The 18,959-nt window shown below is 57.6% G+C and overlaps 1 protein-coding gene across 2 annotated transcripts; it reads right to left on the bottom strand.

Annotated features, from left to right (window-relative positions):
* Positions 1 to 8,821: 8,821 nt before the first annotated feature.
* On the bottom strand, positions 8,822 to 18,282 carry FES (FES proto-oncogene, tyrosine kinase). Of its 2 annotated transcripts, XM_045067337.1 has the most exons (19): positions 17,984 to 18,281; positions 17,333 to 17,548; positions 16,936 to 17,109; positions 15,495 to 15,591; positions 15,201 to 15,384; positions 13,744 to 13,881; positions 13,544 to 13,663; positions 13,272 to 13,394; positions 12,943 to 13,129; positions 12,738 to 12,821; positions 12,129 to 12,338; positions 11,739 to 11,861; positions 11,297 to 11,350; positions 10,759 to 10,877; positions 10,351 to 10,445; positions 10,128 to 10,251; positions 9,742 to 9,899; positions 9,529 to 9,651; positions 8,822 to 9,139 (listed from the first exon to the last, which is right to left on the bottom strand). In XM_045067337.1, exons 2-19 carry the CDS (start codon positions 17,537 to 17,539, stop codon positions 8,997 to 8,999), a joined length of 2,463 nt encoding a protein of 820 aa, XP_044923272.1. In that variant the 5' UTR covers positions 17,540 to 17,548; positions 17,984 to 18,281; the 3' UTR covers positions 8,822 to 8,996. The 2 variants fall into 2 exon arrangements, with proteins under 2 accessions (XP_044923272.1, XP_044923273.1); XM_045067338.1 differs by lacking the exon at positions 11,297 to 11,350 and having other exon boundaries at positions 17,984 to 18,282.
* Positions 18,283 to 18,959: the final 677 nt, after the last annotated feature.

The raw sequence follows: 18,959 nt of genomic DNA, 5'->3' as shown, positions 1-18,959 counted from the left end.
TCAGTTTTGATAAATATATGCACAAGGATAATCCCCACTCCAATCAAAACAGAACATTCCCATCACCCCCAAAATGATCCTGTTAAGAGGTCAAGCAGTCCCTAAGCACAGCATGGTGGGTAACAGACCACAAGGGTCACTGCGGAAGCTGCTAGGTGAGCCTGCCGCATTTCCCTAGCCTCAGCCAGTAAGGACAACCCCCCCACCCCCACGGATCCACATAGCTTTCTACTCACACAGACAGCAAAAGCAAGACCAGCGTGGTGTCAGCTTTCCCAAGTAAGAGGACAAGAGTGAACTGGGGACGGTGTGATCAGCAATGAGGACGTAGGTCTCTCCGTGGCTAGGGAGCCAACTCAGCAACAATCGAGCCGTTTTCACGGCCTGCAGCTGCCCTTGACATGGAGGGAGGGGCCTTGTGGAAAGCCCCACAGATGAGCTAGGAGGAGGGATGAGAGAGGGCCTGGTGGCAGTGTCCCCACACTGTCAGGCTGCTTCTGTCCTCTGGCTCCAGGCGGAATCAGAAAGCATTCTGCTGGGTGCCTGGGTGCTCAGTGGGTTAAGCCTCTGCCTTTGGCTCAGGTCATGATCTCAGGGTCCTGGGATCTATCCCCGCATCAGGCTCTCTGCTCAGCGGGGAGCCTGCTTCCCCCTCTCCCTCTGCCTGCCTCTCTGCCTACTTGTGATCTCTCTCTCTCTCTGTCAAATAAATAAATAAAATCTTAAAAAAAGAAAGAAATTAAAGAAAAGAAAAGAAAACGTTCTGCCAAGACTTGGGTGCTTCTGTGGTCAAGCCTCACCTTCGTGGCCTCTCAGGCGCTGGGCAAGGGCATCAGGGCTCTGTGCTGCCTGCCGCTCTACTTCCTGCCGCCCCAGCCTTTCACGTATCCAGCCAAGAATTCTTTGCAGGAGCATAGCCACTCCATCAGAGAGCTAGTTGTGCTGATGGAAGCTTGGACCAAATTCTGTTTGTCTTAACATCAGATGACAGTGACCGCAGCTGTGCCTCTGGGTAGAGTGATTGGGCCCACGTGGAGGACAGACCACAGCCAGGCTCCCTCCTTAGAGCCAAACCATGATGTCCCAGATGCCTTTGGGATCAACCTTAGAGCCACCCTGTTTGTAAGTCGAAAGATAGATCACTCCATTTTTCCTTATTCATTAATTCGAGTGCAGCAAGAGTTGTTGGGAGCCGTGAATATGCTGCCTTGACTGGCCAGCACAAAGCCCAGAGCAAAAGGATTGTCCATCACCACTTGTGCTACAGACTTTAGACTGGTTTGTGTCTGGCAGGCCAGTAGAGGCCTAATGTCCTCAGGCATAACCAGGGCAGCAGGAGAAGCACTAGGTTAGACTCTCTCACCCCTGACTCTTTTTTGCTGCTGTAGGGCCCAGGAGCCTGGTTTCCTGGAGGTAGGGATGAGAAGGGAGAAGAAAGAGTAAAGGGAACTAAATATGGGGTTTGGGTCTCTTACAGTGAGTCAAGGCCTCTTTTCTTCCTCTCAACCTTATAGTTAAACACTATCTGGATGAGAACCGCCCTTTCCTGGAATTGCCATGTTCAGAAATCACACTGCTTCATCTCAAGGGTGCACTCTATTGGGAGCTGAGGGTCGGTCATCTACTTACCTTTTTTTAGTTTTTCCTTTAAGGGCACATTCCGTCTTTTGTTGGCACCTGCTACCTGTCAGTGATACAGGGCATGAAACGTCCGGGGAACGCTGCGAGTAGTTACCACGGCTGAGTGCTCTTGGGCACAAAAGCACCACTGTCTGATTGGATGTTTGGAGAACCCTTATGTGCAACCCCACGCATTTAGGAGTCTTTGAATGGCACGCCCCACATCTACCGTGCGGACAGGAATTGCTGTCCATATCTCGAAAAAGCTGCTGATAGCAGTCATGGCCCAGGAGTACCTCTGAGCAGAAAGCAGGAGACCCATCTAGTCTCTTTGTCACAACCAGCCAGGTTCAGTGCCCCAGACTACATGCCCCAGAGTTCTGTCACTCCACTGTGTAGCTTGTAGTGTAGGCATCTTAGGCCACACGCACTGGCCGATAGTCCAGGGGTATCAGCCGAGCCCTGGGTTACAGACAGCCGGCCATGTCCTGTGTGATCATCAATCCAGGTGGCTATAGTTCTTACTTAGTATGGGTCTAAACAGCTTGTTGGTTCAACTGATGTTCATGGTCAAAGTGTCCTTTTTCCGTGGGTAGCCTGTTTTAGTCAAGAGTCTCCAGAGAAGAACCAGTTGGATGTATGGATGCATGTGTGTTTTAAAGGAATAAGCTCCTGCAACAATGGAAGCTGGCAAGTCAAAAGTCTGGAGGGTAGACCAGCAGGCTGGAGACCCAGAGACGAGTTAATGCTACACTTTAAGTCTGAAAGCTGGGAAGTGGGAGACCCAGGGAAGAGCCATTCAAGTCCAAAAGCCATCTGCTGCAGACTTCCCTCTTGACTGCTCCCAGTCTCGTTCTCTGCAGGGTTTCGGCTGATTCGATGAGGTCTACCCACAATATGGGGGGAGATTTGCTTTCCTAAAAGACCATCAACTTAAATGTTAATCACAACTAAAAACGCCTTCACAGCAACATCCAGAATAATGTCTGACCATGTACCTGGGCACTACAGCTCAGCCAAGTGGACACGTGAGATAACCACCATGCTTTCTGTGGGTTGTGAACAGGGACACGTGTTCCCGTAATCTGTTGTCACAAGGCTCTTCCTACAGGAGTTAGGACTGGTAGCAAATCACAGAATTCAGCTAGTCCTGTGGCATCACTGGAAAGGTGTACTGCAACCCAAGCCAATGAAGGCAAGATGATTTTTCATCCTTTGGATCTAATGGGATGCTAAAAAAGGCATTAGCAAGCAAAGTCTCCCACCACACCCAGGTGTCTTCTTCAGTCTGTGCCATGAGCTCTGGGACTTGTAATAATCTTTGAGGCACCACAGGCAACTGGCCTTTGTTAGTGGCCACTCAGAACTATTATAAGGAGATATCAGGTCCTTGAGCTCCCTTAAATCTACTAGCTCCTTCGTCAAGACAGTAGCTCCCTTCCTCATCCCCCTGTCCTGCTCTGCTTCAGGGTGACCACTTGTAGCTATCCTAATGACCACAATCCTAATCGTGACATTTCCCCTTTGGGAACATCGCTTACAATCAAGAGACGTTAACACACACACTCAAAACTTCTGCTCCCACAATACATTCAACAGTATTAGTTACAACCACTTGGGTGTGTGATGGCTCAAAAGGGCCTGCTCCAGAACTACAGCAGTCCAGTGTTCAATTTGTCCAAATCTAGTAAGGGTGAGCTCTCAGCCACGCCTGTGGGTATGCCCTGATATCACAGTGGCCCACGGGAGGCCTGAGAGGCTTTGGGAATTTTCATCGTTCTCAGTTTTCTAATTCACCCTGGCCACTACATAGGGCCTCTGGTCTCCCCTGGGGATAAAAGGATCTTGGCCTCCAAACTAGCCCCAATTTGTCTATGAAAGGGGTCTAGGATAGCGCAGAAAGTGTTGGGTCCAACTGTAGTCTGAACAGCACAAACTTCAGCGGGAGGGTCAGGGCTTTTTTTTGGTGTCTCTCCTGTCTGTTCAGAGGACATGGCAAAGCTGGCGCAGTTATGGCCCACGTGATTAAGTCCCATTGACTGTCCCAGGACATGATAACCAGAAAGATTTTTTTTTTTTTTTGGTCACAGTAAGAATATCACTTTCCTCTTCCGGGAACCCCTGGCACAATAGTCAGGTCCAGATGGCCTGGTTTCTACCCCCAGCCTTGGCCTGGGGTGCATTATCTTGGCCTTTGCCAAGGCTTCCATTCTGGAAAAATTATCATGCGGTAGCTGAATAGTTTCCCGGAGACATCCTCAGAGAGCAAGAGAAGACTCCATTTCTCCTGCAGCCTGGTAGTGTTCAGCAAACGTTCGAGCTGACTTCGGATGACTTTTTGTTATCTGGACACTCGTGGTCTCCATTATGAATGCTGGTTCCTGAGCACTGAAAGGAAAGGGTAGCCTCTCCCAGCACGATCTGAGGATGCCCGTCAGATGACAGTTCATCTTGGATAGGCTGCCATTTCAGTATAACCGTGAAGACCCACTGCACAAGCCCTAACTTATCTTTATATCTTCCTCCGCCACATCCATGACATTGGCTGGCACGGTCGTAGCCAGGGGGGCATGGAGCGTGGGGTCAATTGTGAAGCACCGGGAGGACCTCTATTCCTCGTCAGCCTGTGGGGCAAAGCACCCTCGTTTGCTAGTCAGATGAGTCTTGCTTCTATGATTTCACTGGACTTTTGTTCCAATCTCTCATTTCCCTCCTGTCTCACTCACTGTAAGAGTGGACCCCATTGCATTTCGGAGTGGCGGACTGCCCCTGATCACCAGGTAGCATTCCATCTGTAGTCACAGTAAGAGGGTGAGCAGTACTGCTTTCTTCACCTCAGTGAGAAACTCTGTCTTTGACTTCTAACCCGAAACACCAATGTATGGGGCTCCTGGTGGCTTCGGTCAGTAGAGCGTGTGACTCTTGATCTGGGGGTTGGGAGTTCGAGCCCCACGTTGGGGGTAGAGATTACTTAAAAGTAAAATCTTAAAACAAAACAAAACAAAGCAAAACACGCTAATGGAACTCATTTGGGATCAGGGATGATGGCCAAAGACTGCCTGTCTCTGACGTCACCAAACACGTCAGCACAAAGCGGACACTGAGAGAGGCAGATTTCTCTCTTCTACTTTACCTGATGTTCCATACAGCACTGTCTCTTCTCCAGAGAGACTGGACTTATTGGTCCTACAGGAAGTGCGGTGTCGGGGCTAATGGGGCCACAAGTCACTGTTGCCGTCACTAGGCCCATAGACTGCCTCATGTCATAGACTCAGCTGGGAAGGAGACAACAAGCCCCAGGGCATCCAGATGGCTTTTTACTCACAGACGGCAAAAGGAAGACCAGCATGGTGCCAACTTCTCACACCCCTAGTCCCACAGGAGGACATAGAACTGGAGGGATGGGGACAGGAGGTATGGTGGGAGGTCACTGTGGCGAAGGAGCCAACTGTAAACTATAGCTGAGCAGGGGCATGGCCTCAGGCTGCTCTCTACGAGGAGGCGGGGGTGGGGGTGGGGTGCAGGTGACGAGCCCTGCACTCCACCGGAACTAGAGGGATGGAATGAGGCATGGGCTCGTGGTGGTCTCCCATGGATGGGGAGCCTCCCCACCCGGCAGCCTGTGGCCCCCTTGCTGCAGGAGGAATTGTTGTTCATTCTGTCAAGACTCAAGTCAGTCACCTCAGGCCTTGCCTACACAGCCTATGGAGGGACGTGCGAAGTTGTAAGGATACTGGGTGGGGCTGTGACCCTGCACTCACACCCCTTCCTATGGGTAACTCTCAGCCCCAACCACGAGGCTGAGGTCTCGATAGCTTTGTTTCGCCTGTTGTTGAATTTCATGAAATGGAACCATATAGAAGGCACATTTTCACATCTGGCTTTTTTCGTCGATGTGTCATTGAGATTTGTCAATGTTGGTATGCGCACCCGTGGTCTGTTCCTTATTGCTAGAGAGACATTTTGGTCACTTCCGGTTTATTTCGGTCCTAACCTCGCTCTCCTTCTGGAATTTCCATCACTCATATACGGGAATCTCGTGTGTTCCTTAGGCTCCCATTTCTCTGTTTGTTTGTTTTTTTTTTTTCCCAATGTATTTGATAGAAAGTGGGGCAGAGGAGGGGCAGACGCAGAGGGAGAAAGAATCCTCAAGCAGACTCTCTGCTGAGCACAGAGCTCAACACAGGGCTCCATCCTGGGACCCTGAGATCACCCCCAGGGCTGAAACCAAGAGTGAGATGCATAACTGATTGAGCCACCCAGCTGTCCCTGCTTTCTCTCTTTTTTTTTTCCCTCTCCCTATATCTCAGATTAGATACCTCCTATTAATCCATCTTCAAGTTCACAAATAGTTAATAACTATTAACCATAGTTATTTTTAAGTCCTTGTCTGCCAGCTCCAATGTCTGGATCATCGGTGGGTCTGCTTCTATTGTTTCTTTTTTCTCCTGTTCATAGGCCCCGTTTTCTATCCCCTTGTGTGCATGTTTTATAATTTCTGATTGTAGGTTGCATATGGGGTATAAAAGAAGGGTATATTGATGAGCACCGAGTAATATATACAATTGTTAAATCACTATATTGTATACCTGAAGCTAATTTAATACTATGTTAACTACATTGGAATTAAAATAAAAAACATATAATAATCTTCAAAAAGGAAAAAAAAAAGGGTAGGACTTCAGACTATGTTATTCCTCTCCCTTACCCTCCATCCCAGGGGAGCCAGTCACCTCAATGTAATCAGGCACGGAGAGGAGTTGGGGCAGAGCTACAGTTCTGATAAAATTCAATCTTTTTCTGGATTGTCTCTGTCCCTTAAGAGTGACCCTCTTGGATTTGGGGTTGAAAGCCTGGCCAGCCCATATTGCTCTAGTCCTTCAAATTCTTTTCTGAAATTCTGAGGTTAGCTCTTTAGCCTCCCAAACCACCCAGGTTCAAAATCTGGCCAGTATTTTGAGGTGGGGCAGTCATTATTTTAGCCCCCACCACGTTTTTAAACACTGCAGCACTGTGGGACTTGCCTTTCTAGCCCAACCAGTCTCAGCTGGCCGCAGTGCTCCAGAACTCAGCAAATGTTCCATGGGGAAAACTGGCTTGGCTTTCCAGGATCCTCTAGTGCCCATCCCACGACACAGTCCTTGCAAGAATCACACACTGTTCGTTTCTCTTTTTCCCATTAGAGTCTCCCTGCTCGGCGCAATGTTGCTCACTGGAGATGCCCCAAATCAACAAATGTCTGGGAGAAGAAAATAATAATCTATCATCAGTTCACCTTGGAAGGTATCTTTCCCCCTGGAAATTTTGTTCATCTGGTCCTTATTACTTCCACCACTCCTCTTTCTTTTAAAAAAAATGATAATTTTCAGGGCACCTGGGTGTCTCAGTCCATTAAGTGTCTGCCTTTGGCTTAGGTCATGATTCCAGGGTCCTGGGATTGAGCCCTGCATCAGGCTCCCTACTCGGCAGGGAGTCTGCTTCTCCCTCTGCTTATGCACTCTCTCTCTCTCTTTCTCAAAAATAAATAAATAGGGACGCCTGGGTGGCTCAGTTGGTTGGACGACTGCCTTCAGCTCAGATCATGATCCTGGAGTCCTGGGATCGAGTCCCGCATCGGACTCCCAGCTCCATGGGGAGTCTGCTTCTCTCTCTGACCTTCTCCTGATTCATGCTCTCTCTCACTGTCTCTCTCTCAAGTAAATAAATAAAATCTTTTAAATAAATAAATAAATAGGGGCACCTGGGTGGCTCAGTGGGTTAAGCCTCTGCCTTCGGCTCAGGTCATGATCTTGGGGTCCTGGGATCAAGCCCTACATGGGGATCTCTGCTAAGCAGGGAGCCTGCTTCCCCCTCTCTCTCTGCCTGCCTCTCTGCCTACTTGTGATCAATCTCTAAAAAATAAATAAATAAATAAATAAATAAATAAATAAAATATTTTAAAAATACTTTAAAATATTTTAAATATTTAAATAAAAATATTTAAATACTTTAAAATTTTTTTAAGTTAGAAAAGTAAAATAAAAATGATTTCTAGGTCATTTCCTCCTAGCTGTTGCAATGGGAGTAATGGTCTGTGGAGACCCACCTACCACATCCTACCCAGAAAACAGAAGTTCCTTGGTTTCTGCTTTTTATCACTTCTAATGATAAAGACTTCTTAGTATTTTTTCTTAATCACACTCTAACTTGATTTCCTCTTGTTTACACAAGTTACAGTGTTTTTTATCTCTGTCAAAAATAGATGTGAACTACTTCCTCAGCTTTCTCAAGGGAAAGCCATTTTACCTCAAAGTTCTTGTTGCCTTGTTCTTGGGAGCAAGAGATCCTTCCCGATTTCTGCTTTTCAGTTTGTTCATACCTCTTTGTCTTCGTGCCCTTCTCTGGTGCTGCTGGGAAAGTTTCTGATGATGATTGTATAGATTTGGGGGGTCTTTATGGACCTAGAGGAGGAGGTGAGAGCTCCCCGCTCTGCGACCCCATTGCTCAGTAGACTTGTCTCGATGGATGAGCTCCCTGGGAAGCATGTTCTCTCTCTTCAATCACCCCAGCCCCCTTTTAGGGAGACTCGTTTTCCCTGGCTCCCCTCCCCTCTCCCCTGAGTCTCTTATGACTGTCACACTTATCATGTCAGCTACTCCGACATTTGTCAGCTAGTGACTTTCCAACATCAGTGGCCAGGCTTTGCCTCCATCTGGGCTTCTAGACTTCTTTATTTTATTTTTTTAAAATTTATTTGTCAGAGAGAGAGAGAGAGAGAGAGAGCGAGCACGCACAGCGGGGGGGAGGGGCAAAAGGAGGAGCAGCAACACCAATGTGGGGCTCCATCCGGGTACCCCAGGGATTATGACCTGAGCCCAAGGGAGACGCTTAACCCACTGAGCCGCCAGACCCACCCAGGGCTTCTAGACTTCTGTGTCACACCTACATCCCCATAGGCCCCTCAGAAGCGACCTCTCCAAACTCCCCACTGTTCCTGCAGTTCTGCTCCACTGCCCGCGACCCTCCTTCAGGAAGGACATCGCCACCTCCAGAAGCCTGTAGACGGTCTCCCTCTCCCCCGTGTCTCGCATCCAGGGGCTACGGACCAGGTCAGCTGTGACCCCAGACACTGCCGGTCCCCCCCTTCCCCACGGCCACAGCACGGGCCCCGCCCCCTCCTCCTCAGGCCTGCCCTCCGGAGGAGCGCACATGCCGAGAGCACTCAGTGGACACAAGTGGTTTTATTATCTCCGCAGGGACGGGCCGACCGACTGGAGCTGCGTGGCTGCCGGCAGCACGGAGTGGGGAGGAGCCGGGGCCGGGCCTGGGAGGAGGCGACGGGCCGCGGGAGCCGCAGGGCGGGAGGTACGAGCTGGCGGGCGGGAGCCGGGCCGGCCTCACCGGTGCCGCTTCCGGATGCTCTGCAGCTCCTGGGAGATGGCGCTGAAGCCGGGCCGCTCCGCGGGCTCGTAGGCCCAGCACTGCTCCATGAGTCGGAACACGGCGTCGGGGCACAGCTCGGGGCAGGGCAGGCGGCCCCCTGTGGGGACAGGCACGGGGGCGCGGCAGCGTGAGGAGTGGGCGGGGGACCGGCAGCCCCTGGGGTGCTCCCGGAGCACGGGGAGCTGCTTGCGCCAAGGGGTGTTCTCGGGGCGCCACTCCTCAAGGGCCCCGAGGACGCAGAGGCCCTGACCCCGGCCCCACAGCACGCGGTCGGCTCTGCAGGCCTGACTGGTCGTAGTAGGAGGGACGCGGGAAGTCCTCCCGCCCTTGCGGTGACGGGTTAGCACGACAGCACTGGGTGTCTGGTGGCAGCCACGGGATGGCCCTCGCTGTGCCCTCAGGGCGGTCGGGGACCCTGGGGAGCCCAGCCCGAGCCTCGGGAGAACCGCGTGGGTCCGAAGTGGCCACTATGCGGGGACGCCTTACCCTTTTCCACAAACTCCCGCGTCTGCTGGTTGCTGAGGTTGGGGTACGGGGGGGCCCCCAGGCTGAAGGTCTCCCAGAGCAGGATCCCGAAGCTCCACACGTCGCTCTCTGAGGAGTAGCGTCCTGCGGGGGGCGGGGGGAGGGGCGTGAGCGGCCCCGTGCGCAGCCGCAGTGAGGGCCCAGCCGTGTGGCACCCGGGGAAGGCCCGGCTACCGTAGTTAAGAGCCTCCGGAGCTGTCCACTTCACCGGGACTTGTCTGAGGCCCCCGGAGGCTGCATAGATCCCATCGGCCTCCTCCCGGGACATCCCAAAGTCACTTATCTTCAGGACGTTCTTCTCTGTCACCAGGCAGTTCCGAGCCGCCAGGTCCCTGGGTGGGGGCGGGGAGGGGGACAGTGTCCATGCAGCCACGACCCCTGCCCAACCCCGCGCTCCAGGCACGGCCTTGGACAGAGCTGCTCACCAGCCCCAGCCCCTGGTCTACGGGGGACAGACAGCCACCAGGTCTGGAGTCCATGCCTGCCCTGGGCAGGGGTGGGAGGGGTGTGGGGGTAGAGATGGGTCCAGGCCGCTGAGGGGGGACCCTTCCAGCTCTCACCGGTGGATGCAGCACTTGCTCTCCAGATACTCCATGCCCGCGGCCGCATCCCCCACCATCTGCAGCAGGGTCTTCATCCGCAGGCGGGAGCCCTCGGTCCGCAGGAAGGTCAGGAAGTCGCCCCCTGGGGGTGGGCAGCAGGAGACCAGGTGAGCCTAGGGCGGCTGCTTCCCCACCCCCCTCCCCCCCCCGACAAAGCGGTAGACCAGCTTCTTTGGCTCACCCTGCACAAGCTCCATGACAATGTAGATGGGCTGCTTCTGGGTGCAGACGCCAATGAGACGCACGATGTTGGGGTGGTTGTACTGCTTCAGAATCCTGGGGGGCAGCACCACTTAGCACCCTGGTTCGGGGAGCCCCAGGAGCCCCGGGGAGCCCCAGGAGCCCCAGGGAGACCAAGGGAAGCCAGGAGAAGGCAGCAGATGAGGAAAGCATGGCCTGTGAGGCCAGCAGACCCAGATACCTTCCCTCAGGTGGGTCACTGGACCTCTACCCCTCGGCACTAGGCAGGGATACCATCTGTGCAGTGCGGGGTGAGGGGCATGAAGATTAAGCTGAGCATGTCACCTCATGCCATGCACAGAGGAACCTCGTGTATGTGGAACTGTGGGATTGTTGCTTTATCACACACCTTGCTTCCTGCAGAAACTTGGCCTTGAGGTCAGGTGGGAGCGTCTCCCGACAAGACTTCACGGCCACCAGAGTATTGTCGGCCCTCAGGCGTCCACTGAACACTTCACCGAAGTTCCCCTGAAAGGGTGCCAGGCTCCTACCAGTTGTCCCCAGACCAGGTCCTCTTCCTCACTCCCAGAGGCTGGCCCTCATCTTGTCCCCACCCACCCTTCACTGTCCCCACACCCAGACTGCTCAGCTGTGCTCCACAGGCGTCTACCCCCTGGGGGGGCAGCCAAGGTGGTGTGCACGGGATAGGGAGAAAATGTTACCTCAGACATGCCACACTCACAGGGAAAAGTGACACAGAAAACCCCCAGATCTTTCCCTTGAATTGAAAACCCATTCTGATTCTTAAGGAAATGACTCTTTCCTTAGGAGATATTTTACAGCTCATGGATATTGCCCCTGAGGAGAAAGGGCCTGCCTGGGTGGGGCGAGGAGGCATGGGGGTGCCAGCTGAAGTGGTGGACGGAAAATAAGGGCATGCAACTCACCCGCCCAATCTGCTCCCCCAACACCAGGTCCTCGTGGTTTAGCACCCACTTGTCCTGGGGAGGGAGGGGAAGGAGGGTCGGAAGTCGGTGAGGGGATGGGTGCTGGGCCCTGCAAGGGACGAGACGTCCCCCACCAATGCTTTTTTTCATTTCTTAGCACTTCGGTTTATTGGTCTGAAAAATGGGGGCTGGGCAGCCTCAGGATCACACTTAGATGACTCTGGGGACCAGGCAGGTGCCCTCCATGAGGGAGGCTCAGCTCTGCGGGTATGTGTGTGTCCCATGGAATGGGCGTGGCCTTGAGATTCCAAACCTAGAGGGAAGCTGGCCCCAAGGAGGGTGGAATCACGTTGCACCCCCATATAGACAGGAGCCTGGGAAACCCTTCCTGCTCTGACGCTGTGTGGCCTGGGTGGCATGGCGGGGCCAGGCACAGGCTCACCTTGGGCACAGCCCTGTTCAGGACGATACCGCTCTTCTTGGTGAGGGGCTGCTGGGAGCGTAGCAGGTGGTCGATGAGCAAGGGGATACTGGGAAAGCCATCCCCTTCCAGTCGGTATAGGTTCTGTGGGGCAGGGGAACCCAGGGTCAACGGCCTCCTTGCGGGGGGGGGGGGGGGGCGCTTGTACTGCAAGGGCCTGAAGCCGTTGGGGGGGGCGCCCATGCAGAAGACCTGAGCTTGCGGCACAGACGGGGTGCTCTCTGTGGCCCCTTTCAGCTCCGCCAAGGAAGCAGTGGACGTAGCAGCCAGTTCCTGCCCTCCCAAGGCCATTCTCCCGTGGAGGCGGGCGGGGGGCGAGGCAGGGAAGGCCAGAGGGCAGGCCTCACTCACGTCAGTGGACTGGATGATGAAGTGCCGGGGCTGGCCGTCCCACAGCACAGACAGCACGTACTCCTGCTTGCCCTGACTCTCCCGCACCAGGAAGTCCCCGGAGTGTGTCAGCAGCTCAGCCACCTCTGCCCGTGGGATGGCCCCGTGGTACCACAGCTGCTCGTGCAGCGGCTTCTGCACCTCTGGCACGAGCTGCAGGGGTGGAGGGAGCTGGCAGGGATGGGGGGCAAGGAAAGGTCATTCCACCAGTTTGCCAGGGGAGGCCACCAGGACAGACAAGGGTCAGCTGGGGTCTCTCTCTCTCTCTCTCACATATGTCCCTTGTCCTCACAAACCACCTGCGTGCCATTAGAGCCCCAGGAGCCAGCAACAGACGGAGTCAGGCTCGCTCTAGGCAGAGCTGGGACAGGAAGCCCGGGCCGGCTGATCTCAAACTAGGCTTCTGCCTTCTCCTCCAGGCTCCCGCTGCCCAACTACTCCCGGAGCAGGGACAGCCGGGGGTACCAAGGCTGCAGCACATATTGCTTAGCAGTACGTGTCGGAGACCCCTGGCCCAGCCCACCTCTTGGAGAAGGGCAGAGCTGTGGGCCCAGGCTGGGCTCCACTCACCGAGAACTTGGGGCGGAAGATTCCCGAGATGTGGCTCTTAAGGATCTCCAGGGTGGGTGTCCTTCCCCCTTCTCGCTCCTGCTCCTGAGGCCAGGGACAGACGTCAGCGGGTGGCCAGGCTTGGGGAGGGGGAGGGCAAAAGTGAGGAGCGCGCCCGGGGACGGGCGGGCGAGGCCAGCAGGGCGGGCAGTGGCAGGCAGCTCACCGAGGACGACGTGGAGTGGCGGTCGTCCTGCAGGAGCAGCACGGGCGGGGGCTCCCCGGGGCCCAGCTGCTCCAGCTTGGCCTGCAGCAGCTCCTGCTGGGCCTGCAGCTTGGCCTGGCTGCACAGAGCCACCTGCAGCCCCTGCAGCGCCTCCTGCAACACCTGCTTCTTGGCCAGCAGCTGCACCCTGCAGGGGGGGGGGGGGACGGGGAGGGGAGGGGAGAGGGGCTCAGCCCTGGGTCAGCAGCCAGCAGCGGTCCGCCCAGCGGGCGAGGGGGGGCAGGCCAGGAAGCTGCTGTGGGCGAGCCGTGGGTGGGCGAAGCGCTCACCGCTCCCGGGGATGGGTGTTCTGCTCCTCGTTCCAGAGGTCGCGCTGCAGCTGGGTGACCGCCTCCTGCCGGCTGAGTACCGTCTCCGTGGCCGCAGCCAGTTCATCTGTCACTGAGGTCAGCCTGTGCCCGAAGGAAGGGCCATGTGAGAGCCGGGCCCCCTCAGATGCACCGCCGCGGAGCCAAGCAAGCCTGGTGGGCCACAGCTCTGCAGAGGCGGTGTCCACTGCCCCCCACCCCTCCCCCCAGCCCAGCCCCCGGCCCCCACGCACGTGTGCTGCACGCTCTCCACGGTCAGCTCGTTCAGCTGCAGCTCCCCCGCAGCCAGCAGCTCACCCTCCTCAAGCAGTGACTCATCGAAGGTGACACAGGGTGGGATGTCAGGTGTGGACCTTTGGGGCGACAGTGCCCCATCAGCGAACGGGAATGGGCTAGAAGCCCTGCTACCCGGCAGGAGCAAGGAGGGGCTTACCCATACTGTCTCAGGAAGCCTTGGTACTCAGTCTCGGGCTGGATGCGGGCAACCGCTGCCGCCATCTCCAGGTGAATGGCCGCCACCTCGTCCTGCACCAGGCTGCTAATCTCCAGGTACTCCTGCAGGATCTCCTTCCTGCGCCCAGACAGGAGCCCTGGTGAGTGGGGCCTCGGGCCGGGCCAGGCTGGGCAGCGCAGCGTGGGGCCCCTGACGCTGGCTTTGGAGGGGCCAGCGCTTGAGCCTCCCCCTCCCTCTCATTTACCAGCCAAATAAATGACCACAGGCAAGTTACTCAATGTCTCCCTTATCTCCGCTTCCCCGTGTGTGCCACCGGGACACTAGACCTTGTGATAAGGACCCCGTGAGAGCTGGGGTGCAGAGCGTGTGGTGCGCGCGGACTGCTCGGTAAATGCAAGTACAGGTGCACCTGTCCCGGGCTGCCAGCCCCACGCTGGGGGTTTGGGGGCTCTGGGTTCTGCCATGCTGCTGGCCCTGCACCCACGTGTCCAGTCCCAGGCCCTCCCGGAGCTGCAGCCTCACACGGCCATGTACCTACCCAAACGTCCCGTGCCAGACGTCCCTGAGACACCGTAACCCTTGGAGTTGAAAGGCAAACTCCTGTCTCCCAAACCCGTTTCTCTCCTTCATGTCCACGTAAGTCAGCGGAAACTCCAGTTTCCCCAGACACCATCTCACACCTCACTTCTGGTTCCTGAAGAACCGACCCGGCTCTGCCTTGGGAGTACCCCTAACGGAGACGGCGCTGGCCCAGCAATCCGCACTCCTGCAACAGCCCCCCTCCTGGCCCCGTGAATTCTCTCCTCCACACAGCAGCACCCAAGTCCCCCAAAGGCCTCCTGGCCCCTCCGTCACCCGGCAGTGCCCCAAACCTGGACCCGTCTGGCCTCGCAGCCGGCTCTGGCCCTCCCCTCCCTCGGCCTGGCCTGTACTGGCTGCCCTGCTGCTCCCGGATTTTAGGCACTCTCCCACGCCAGAGCCCATGCACCTGCGTTTCCCTCTTTCTGGAACGGTCTTTCTCCAAACATCCCGTCCACCCCCATTTACCTGAGTATCTCTGAGGCTTTCCCAGAGCACTCTATGGAAAGCTCTCCCTCCTCCCTGCCCGCCTCCCCTCCCCTGCCTTTCTCTGTTCCTTGTACTGCCACCCACACATGCTGCCCCTCGTCGTTACTCTTTTCTCTCTCCAGTACCGTGAACGACCCTAGAGGACAGATGCTCTTGTCTGTGTTGTTCCCTGCTGTACCCCAGAGCCTAGAATAGTGCTCCGTTCATACAAGAACACCTTGCAAGAGGGACCCTGGAAAAGCGTGACCCAGACACCAGCCGGCGGACTCCACATCTCAACCCAGCACCTGCTCCCCCGGGCAGACTCGGCCTCTGGGGCTGGCGGTGGGGCTTACAGCAGGGCAGGGGCGGCTGGGGCTGCGACTTACAGGATACAGGCCATCTCCTGGTGCAGGTCCTGCAGCGACTGTAGCAGGCCGGGGAGCAGGAGCTGGTGGTGGTGCTGGTGGTGCAGCTGCGCGGCCCGCACGCCCAGCACGTAGCGGTTGTGATGAGCGAACAGCTTCCACAGGCTGCGCACATACTTGTCCTTGGCCTTGTCTCGGTCCTTGTCTGCGGGGGGCAGGGAGAGGTCGTGTGGAACGGCACAGAAGGACAGATCCCCATGGGGGGGTCAGGGCTGGCTTGGGATTCCCTCTCTCCCAGGAAGGGAAGCCACACACCTTTGCTGGCCTCCTGGTACTTGCGTCTGGCCTGGGCGCTGTCCCGTGCCAGGACTCGGTACTGGCTCTTCAGCTTCTCGATGTCCTGGCTGTGGGCCTGGGGAGAGACGAGGGGCCAGCGTGGGCTAACAGCTCCCTGGGGCCCAGAAGAGTTCGGCCTGAGGCGAAGCCCTGCAAGGGTCCTGCAGTCCTGGCGGGCTGCGCACCCTTGTCTGTCCCCCCGGAAGGGCCTGCAGGCCTCTGGGGCCCAATGCTGCTGTTGAAGTGAGAGCAGAGGAGCTGGTGTGAGGGCAGGCGCCTGGGAGAGGCAGAGAGGGGCGCTGGGCAGGCTCCACCTGGCCCTCCTTGACCTAGAGTGGTACCTGGAGGCACGTGTGGCCAGGGCTTGGTTTAACGCTCTGTTGGTGCCATCTTGAAACTCTTCATAATTTTTTGTCAAGAGGCCCCGCATTTTCACTTTGCATCAACTCCTGCAAATTCTGTTCCTGGTGGCAGGAACAATGGATGGCCAAGAGCAAAGTTCTGATCCCAGTTCCCCTGTTTATGCACTGGGATCCTTTGGGTAAGTTCCCTCCCTTTCCTCTAAATCTTAGTTTCCCGGTCTGTACAACAACTTAAAGGAAAGACAAGACGAATCTCTTAAAGGGCCAGAAGTAAACACTTCCTCAGTCTCTGTTGGAATCCGCTCTGTCACTATAGGTCTGTAACAGCCCCAGGTAACGGGAAAATGAACAAACGGGCATGGCTGGGTTCCAGGAAAAGTACCCCATAAAAGCAGGCTGACCCCGGAATTAGATGCACTTCTGGGGAGCCCGCCGGTGGGTGGACAGTGGCCACCAGGGGCCGCTGTGGGTCCGTGGGAAGGCTGGGTTTGGCACAGGTGGAAGGGGTGTGGCGCAGGGGTGCTGACCAGCACTGGGAACCTGGGAACGGGGCAGGCTGAGCAGCCTCCAACCTGCTCCAATCGCTCAACCTCTAGACCTGAACAGCAGGGCCAGGTTCAAATGCCGGTGGGCTGACTTTGCACCTCCGTGTCCCCACAGTGGGGGCCCCCAATGCTGCTTGTGGTATCTTTGACGCCTTTCGAGGAGCCCGCCTAGACCAACAGCAGACAGACCAACCCCAACTGCTCTCGCAGGCCTCAGAGTGCAGGGCAGTGAGGGGTGGGGGTTACAGATGCGCGCGCCCAGCAGGCAGTGGCTCAATCACTCCCCTTTACCCCCAGCACCTGGCTCGGGCGCGCACTCAGGGGACAGAAAATGCAGAGAGGCCTTGTTACAGACCAGCCCAGGAGCAGGGAGGAGGGACGGAAGCTAGGGCAGGCCTGCGGTCAGGGACTTGCACTTCCCCCGTGAATCCAGGGGCTCTTGTGCAAAACCAGCCCATTTACTCTCAGTCTTTGGGCAGCCACGGCTGGGGGAGCCCAGGGCCACCGACCCACCTTGGTGAGGTCCTGCTGCAGCTGCTGCCACTGCTCGCTGTAGGTCTTGCGCAGCTGCTGCCGCTCCCGGATCAGCAAGCCCAGCTTGCTCAGGGGCCCTGAGTTCAGATCCTCCGCGTGCTGCCTCAGCAAGCGGCTCAGGCCTTCTGTCTGGCTGGTGATCTCTGCCCAGGACTGTACGACATGGGACAGGCGAGACAGCGAGTGGGGGCCAATGGCTCCCTGGCCCGGGCCTGGCCAACCCTCCAACCCTCCCCAGTGGGCTCTGGGAAGGGAAGGGGACAGGCAGGCAGAACTGTCCCTTCCCCCCCCCATCCCCCTTCCCGCGCCACCGAAATTCCTGTCAGTAGAAGGCAGGAAGGGGACGAGGAGGCCTAGGGTCCCCCAGAATCCCCACCTGGCTGATGGGGCTGTTGGGGCTCATGCCCCGGCCCCCACTGTCCTGCAGGGACATGTGGTGCAGCAGCCCTGCATACTCCCTGTCGCTCTTGACCCGCTGGGCCATCCACTTCCTCATGCCCTCCAGCAGCCGCAGCTCGGCCTCCTGCATCTGCTGCAGGGCCCCGTGGCCCTGGGCGCTGCACAGCTCTGAAGAGAAGCCCATGGTGCCGTCCTGGGGGCAGAGAGAGGAGGGTCCACAGCTGGGTAAGGCGGCAGCTGAGGATGGAGGGGCCGGCCAGAGAGGGGGGTGGCAGCCCGGCAGCCCTCCTGGCCGTTGGTCAGGAGGTGGGTCCTCTCCTTCTGAAATGCAGCCATAGATCCAAAACGGCAACTTGGCCTGGGACGCCCGGCCCTCCTTGCTTCCCGAGTCTCCGGCCAAGGCCTGGCGCCAGGGAACCCCTCCCTCCCCAGGCCCTCCTACCCGCACCCTTCCCAGGGGCTCGGCGCGCCCGGGACCCTCCTCCGGGCTTCGGGCAGACACAGCTTGAGCCGGGCCCCTGCCGTGCCACGCGCGCCCCACCCGGGGGGGGGTGTCCCCCCTCCGCACCCCCGGCCCCTGCGGCCCCCCCGCCCCCCGCCCGCCTCCGGGGTCTCGCGGCAGGTTTACCCGCGCGGGCAGCTGCTCCGGGGCTGCCGAGGACGCCTCCGGGACGACTCCTGCCCGACTGCGGCCCGGGCGACCCTGGCCAGTTCCTGATTCGGCTTCCTCCTGCCGCGGTTTCGGCTGGCCGGCCGGGGCGGGCCCGGCGAGGGGAAGGGGCGGGCGGGAGGGCCGGCGCCCCCAACGCCTGTCGGCCCCCCTGCCCAGCGCGCCGCGCGGCCGCGGAAACGGAAGGGAGGAGGGGGCCGGGGAAGAATGGCCGCGCGGAGAGCCGCCTGCCGGCGCCCCCAGGGCCTGGGCAGCGCCCGGGAGCGCGGGGAAGCTGCCGCTGCGCGGTGGGGGCCTGGCGCCCGGCCAGGGCGGCCCAGAAGGGGAAGGGGGAAGCCTGCTCCGGGCCTCCCCACCCCATCGGATTCCCCAAGGAGCGCTCAGGCGCCAGCCAACATGTGAATAAAATTTCCAAGTAAATATCCCCGAGGAGAGGCCTCCTTCTCAGGCACAGGTCCTGGGGAGCCGGCTGCCAGCCCCCTACCCGAGGCAGGGGCTTCCTGTCCCAAGGGAACCTCGGCCCCGCGGAGGGCCTAGGGCAGAGGGTCTAGGGCGGGAGAGTCGACAGGTATGGAGTTTCCTGACAGGACACCGGCCAGCAGAAAACCATCCATCTTGGCTTTAGTCAGGCCCCACCGCAGACCTCAGCCCTACAGCCAAGCGAGATCCTGAGCAAGGGGGACCGCCCTGCTGGAGAGCAGGCCTGAGGGAGTAGAAGCCCTCGGCTTGTCCTCCTCTTGGGGCTCCCATGTCCCATACCCTGGGGCTTGTCCCCAGCGGCTGCCTCCTTCCACAGCCCACGGCTCCCCCAAGGAGGCCCTAGAATTCCGTGGGAGACAGCGTTGGGTCCACCTGGAGGGAAGCAGGTCATCACCTGGTCCTAATCCCCGCCCCCACCCCGATGCAGTCCCAGGGTCCTAGGAAGAGCGGCATC

Source organism: Mustela putorius, unplaced genomic scaffold, assembly GCF_011764305.1.
Source record: "Mustela putorius furo isolate JIRA1106 unplaced genomic scaffold, ASM1176430v1.1 tig00003875_pilon_pilon_pilon, whole genome shotgun sequence".
Taxonomy (NCBI): Eukaryota; Metazoa; Chordata; class Mammalia; order Carnivora; family Mustelidae; genus Mustela; species Mustela putorius.
The sequence above is the reverse complement of the archived record's forward strand: the minus strand, read 5'-3'. Positions and strand labels throughout refer to the sequence as shown.